At 43.0% G+C, this 6,000-nt stretch overlaps 1 protein-coding gene across 3 annotated transcripts in view; it reads left to right on the top strand.

The window, feature by feature from the left end:
• The first annotated feature begins 1,204 nt into the window (after positions 1-1,204).
• The window catches only part of TMEM45B (transmembrane protein 45B), a 35,595-nt gene continuing 30,799 nt past the window's right edge, over positions 1,205-6,000 (top strand). Inside the window, exon 1 of one of the 3 annotated variants that reach the window (XM_074321877.1) lies at positions 1,205-1,314. Coding sequence is in view for 1 of the 3 variants with exons in the window: in XM_074321876.1 (XP_074177977.1) it covers positions 2,410-2,456 (47 nt within the window). In the remaining 2 variants the exon portion in view is untranslated. Of the gene's footprint in view, positions 1,315-2,361; positions 2,457-6,000 lie in introns of those variants that run through there. The other 2 variants (XM_074321878.1, XM_074321876.1) reach the window with 2 other exon arrangements.

Genomic DNA, 6,000 nt, shown 5'->3' with positions numbered 1-6,000 from the left:
AGGATTTCCCAGGGTAACAGGCATCTAGGACTCCACCTCATCATCCACTTAAAATACAATGGGTGTGAGCAAGTGCCAGGATGAGGCCTGGTGATTAAATAAATTTCCAAGTTATAAAATTAAAGAGATGCTCTCCCAGCTCTGGCTCTGGAACATTATCCATCTGAAGTGTGTGGCTCTATTTGCCTTTTAACTAACAGCAATGCCTCTCTGCCATTATCTCCTTCCACCAGGCCTCATTCACTCTTTTATAGAGGAAAGATTTGCTCAGGTTTATGCCTTATCCTCAAGAGTGACTTCCTTTGACTTTCTTTGGAAAAGGAGAACTATTTGAACAAAAGAAGTTGCACTTAGGATCCCGACCCCTTCCACCCTGCTAGTGTATATTCTTTGCCTTTCTTTAAAACCTAAATACAGCATATCTTCCGGGAAGTCTTTCTTGGTTTCCAGTGCCCTCAACAATGGATAAACTGGAAGGCATCTTAGAGATCTGGAGGGGAGGTTCTCAATCCAGACTTCCTCTGTCACTTGAGCAGCTTGTAAGAGGTACATCTGCCATCATTCCTGCTCAGATGCTTATCAGCAGATCTGAGATGGAGCCTTAGCCCTTGCATTCTTTCAACTTCCACAGGAGATTATGAGCAGCAGACAGAGTGGGCAACTATTCAACTAGTCCAGCCCTTAGCTTACAGATGAGAGCATTGAGATCACATGACGCTACGAAGAAAATGATGCATTCCTTAGTAGGAAGCAGCTCCTTCAAGGCAAGGACTTTGTCTCTTTTTTGCAGCTCTAACTCCCGCACCTAGAACTGTGCCTACCTAGCATGTGGCAGATCTGTTGAAGGAAGGAAGGAAGGAAGGAAGGAAGGAAGGAAGGAAGGAAGGAAGGAAGGAAGGAAGGAAGGAAGGAAGGAAGGAAGGAACTCGTGACACCAAGCTTAAATTACAAAACTGGATTCTGATTCAGGATATGACACAGTCTTCCTCACGACAGCCTCTGCTCTGAGTCCTCGCTCTATAATTGCTTTGCCTCATAGGTCACAGTTGGTCGCAGTCCCTGGCTGCCCAGGAATGGGCCCCTGTTGGAGCACACACCTTAGGGAGTGTCTGGGAGTCAGGGGTGTGGAGGAAAGTGAGGGCTTTGAGAAGGGAGGCCCAGCACGCGATCAGCGGCGGGGAGGGGCGGGCAGGGGCGGGGAGTGCGGGCTGGTGGCTCGGCCCGGCCGGGCAGGCGGGGCGCTCGCACCTGCTCTGTGGCGGCCGCACTGCGAGGACAAGAAGCCAGCGGACTGCTCCGGGCAGCTCAGCGTAGGTGAGACGGCCGCTGTGGGCAGGGGGCTCGGACGCGGACTGGGTTCCGACGGGAAGGGGGCTCGGACCCGGCAGGGGGCTTAGACAGGGCAGAGGCGGGAGGAGCTGGAAGGCTCTAGGTTGGGGACGCCCCCGCCGCGCCCGCGCCCCTCTGTCTGATCGCCGGCGACCCTAGAATGAATTTGCTGCATCCTTGGCGTGCTGGGTCGCCCGTGTTGCCGAGTGAGAGGAGCTTCGAAGTGTGAAGCCCCTGCCTTCTATTCCACCCCGAGGATTCAGGGACACCGGGTGGTGATGGCTCGTGTGTGGCCGAGACCCAGAGCTGCTTTCAGTGGGCTGCATGTGGCTGTGGGCACTTACTTCTACTGTCCCTCCTCGTTAGCCCCTATCCACAGATACACCAACCAGATCCTGTCCTTAGGCCAGGGAGCCTGGAATCTAATAATAAGAGGCGATTGATTAAGTCCTCCAAGCCATTATTCCTCTTCTGCTAGCAGGCCAGTGGGTAGAAACGGGATGTCAGGAACAGGGGTGAGATTAGCAGTGGTTAGAGAGGTTCACGTGGGACCTAAAAATAGGTTTAGGTGACCCTGTCTGGGTCCAGAGCGATGTATGACCTAGCCCTAGATGTCAGAAAGATTTGTGTTTCAGCAAAGGAAACCTATGGTTTTACGAAATAGACCATTTTAAAATTTAGGCAGGCACCTTCTCTAAAAGTCACAGAAATGGCCATTTCCTTCACATTCTCTTCTGCCATGTCCCTCAGTGTCTGCCATTGTTCCCTTCATCCCTGGTCACTTGTCCCACCCACTGCTACTTCTGGCTCATGAAATGGCTTAAGAATTTTACCTGTATTTTTACATTCACTTTAGTAGGTGGTATGGCTTAGTGTCATAAGAAACATGTACTGTTTTTAACCAGATGTGCAACACTGTAGAGGAGAGTCATGATACACTGTGAGATATGGGGCCCGTCCTGTTGCAGACTGAGTTCTTCATGACTGAGCATTTGTTGGCTTAATAATAATGTTGTTACCCTCTGTTCCTAGAGTTTCTGGAACAGATGTGGAACCGATATGGAGGCTTTACTGATATGAATGTGGTCCCTTGGTTTCAGAAGGGGAGAGTGCCAGACACAAGCAGAGTGAGACGTGATTTCTGATTGTGTGTTATTTGTTCCCGTGTTTTGGGAGCCAAACATGCGATTTCCTTTTTAAAGAGTTTGATTTCTTTTCACTTCTTTCATGGGAGGTAGAAACAGTACCACTGCTTCCTTGTCTCATACTTTGTGTTTTCCCTTATATTCTGTGAGTTCCTCCCTCACCATCTGGCGGAGGTTGGTTGTGATGGTGTCCATGAAGCTACTGAATCTCATGTTTGGCACCAGGTATTCTATTTGGTATCTTCCCCAATTTGTCCTTGGTTATGTCTCTTGCCTAATCTTAGCAAACAGCCCTTTGCGATAATCAGGATTTTGCAAGGGCTGGGGGAGAAAGGGGATAAAGAGAAAGAAAGACTTCTGTTTTCTTATCTCCCCACCACATTCAAATGAACATCGGCTGCCATGTTTAACTGGTCAAAGTACAGGTGTTACCTATGTTGGCTATAATCAAAGGATTATCTCTTCCTCATTTGCATCTGCTGGGTGAAATGGATAAGGGAGGTTTTACTATATATAGAGCAACTCCCATAGCCAAAGTTCCTCTTATTGCAAAACTTTTTATAGTTGTGGGTACAATAACTAAAGTCACCACTGTGTCATCAACTAATGACCGCATATGGAGACAGAGTTCATATCTATACTTATCTCTATAGAAAGGTCATAAAACAAAAACTAGATTATTCACAATACTATACAATACTGAATATGAACAATTAGAGGCCATAGGTAAGTGTTGTAATCCCCACACTTCACTTGAACTCAGCTTCCCTTTCAACCACCCACCCTCTCCCCCAAACCTTCACTGGGGCTAGAAAACAAACAGATGATTTGAATTTTAGCTGTTCTTGTTTCTCTTGTCTGTTCTCTTGTGTAAAAATAAAATGGGTCACAAATGAGAAGAAAACTCAAAAGATCTATCGTCCTTATGTGATGAAGAATTAAACTGAAGATATCAAACCCCACTCATGTATGTCTTTTGCAGGATTTTGATATTATAAGACATTGTCAGTATCTTGCTGATATCAAATCGTAAGGGGCCTTTACAATGGTGGTTTCCATAAGCAGCACTGTGAGGGAAGAGAAACGGCCTATTTCATAAATTAGGAGATTAAAACAGAGATACTGAGTATCTGGCCTGTGTTTACCCATACGTTCCGTGGAAGCCAGGACTCAAACCAGAACTTCTTCCGTAATACCACAGCTCCCTCAAGGGTGGTTTTGTTGGTTTGTTTGTTTAATTGGGGAGTGACAGGTGGTGATTTATTTATTTATTTAATATATTCTCTTAACATTTTTTTATTTAATATATTCTCTGAGTTGAACTCTTAGAATCAAAATTTAGAGACATTCTTGTTTGGTATATTTCATGACCATCTTTGTTCAATGTAATCACAAAAATATTTTAGAGCTGAGGATAGCCTTAAAGATTATCAAGCCCAATGTTCTTGTTTTCCAAAGAAGAAAAGTAGATTCCAAATATATGGCGATGGAAGGAGAACTGACTCTGGGTGGTGAACACACAATGGGATTTATAGATGATGTAATACAGAATTGTACACCTGAAATCTATGTAATTTCACTAACAATTGTCACCCCAATAAATTTAATAAAATTAAATCCATAGCAGAAAAAAAAAAGAAAAGTAGATTCAGGAAAAATTAAGCAAGTACCCCACGTTGCTTCGCCAAATCTACTTTGCTGAAGAATTACAGCCAAAACCTAAGTCTTCCAATGTTGAGACTACTGCTCCTTCTGGCATGTGGTCCCCCTGAGGATTTCCTAGCTACATAAGTCAAGTAGTTTAGTTTGATTGACTCTATTGCTTTGGGGTCTGTGACAGCAAACCATAGTCTCCCTGAATTCTGGACTCAAATATCAATAGATTCTTCTATACTAACTGTATTCCACGTTCCATGAAGAAAAGAGCCTTATTTGTCTGACCCATTGTTTTTGTTATTCCTAGCACAGTGCCCATAGCACAGAACACAATGAAATATGTTCCTATCTATCAAATAAACATTTGAACAAGTATGAGATGTCGCTAGGACTTTATTCAGCGACAGTAATAGAAAACTCTACTCCAGTGACTTAATAAGTAAGGAGTTTGTTTTTCTCAAATAACTAGATGTCTAGAGGTGAGAAGCCCAAGCCTGGACAGGCTCTGTCTTCCTACACCACCATCCTTAGCATGCAGCTTTTGTCCTCACTGAAAGAAAGACAGGTGCCTCTTCCGTGCTTATCAAAGGGCAGAAGGCGTGTACCAGCTGTGTCTGTCTTTTTTAAAATAATATCTTTCCTGAAAGCCCTACCCAGTCGACTTCTTATATCTCATTCAAGAACTATGTTACTTAGCCACTCCTAACTGAGGGAGCCTGAGAAAATTTAATGTTTTAGTTGGACATGTTGCCAATACAACAAAATAGGGATTCTGATAATAAGGAAGAAGGGGAGAATGGATATCCATTAGGTAGACAACCAGCAGAGTCTGCCCTAGTATGTTTCATGAGTCGTTGACTCTTTGTCTTTGCATAGGTTGTTTGTTTACTTAGTTAGTTAGTTCTTTGACTTACTAAAAAGCAATAGATAATGCAGTAGGTCTAGGAGAACTTTTTAAAAATGATAGATTCCGAAGCTCTCCCCAAGAAATGCTGATTATTTAGGTCTGGGATGGGTCTATAAATCTGAATAATAAACTGGCACTCCAGGTAATTGAAATGCAGGTGGTTGCAGGACTACAAGTTGTAAAACACTGTATAGTTTAGCAGAGGCACCTTCATTTTATTTCCAACAGCTTTTTGTATCACTACTCTTGAGCATATTACTTTCTTTTTTAATTTTCCATTTTGGTCAACATCATAAATGCATAGTCTTAAAAGTCATAAGTTCTAAAGTCTTTTTGGAGTCTGTACTGAGCTGCCCCTTGGAGGCAACTACTTTCAATGCTTTGGGCTATGCTTTTTTATTTTTTTTTTCAGTCTTTATCTCCATATTTCCAAATAACATGCTACTGGCTACTTCTTTTTCTTTTTCCAGTTCTAGAAAATATCTATGCACTTCCTACCTTGGAGAACGAGGATTTATCTCCCTTATAACCCCATTATTATATCTCACATTCACTTCCCTTTCTGCAAAGTTCTAATATAGTTCTACCCTGATTTTTTTTGATATAGCAATGTGTAGTGTTTACATTTTTATGACTATACAAATATGACTCACAACTGAGCCTTGTAATAAGCCATCATTTTTATACTTCCTTTCTTGTACCTTTTTCCATCCCCTGGAGTCAGTAATTGCTTCATCCTCTTCAACTGCTTAGTTTTTTGAGTAGTCATTATTAATTCTTGCTCAAACTTTGACAGGATGGTAAAATTCCTCTCAAGAGAGTTAAACATCAAGTAAAAAGCCAGTTTGATTTTTTTCTTCCTTGGAAATACCCCTGCTTACCTTTTCTACCCCCCTTTCTCTGGGACTGGTTATTCTTTCAGCCCCTTGTGATCCTGGGAGCTCCCTCACTACCACCCTGGGA

Source organism: Rhinolophus sinicus, linkage group LG16 (genome assembly GCF_036562045.2).
Source record: "Rhinolophus sinicus isolate RSC01 linkage group LG16, ASM3656204v1, whole genome shotgun sequence".
NCBI lineage: Eukaryota > Metazoa > Chordata > Mammalia > Chiroptera > Rhinolophidae > Rhinolophus > Rhinolophus sinicus.
The sequence above is the reverse complement of the archived record's forward strand: the minus strand, read 5'-3'. Positions and strand labels throughout refer to the sequence as shown.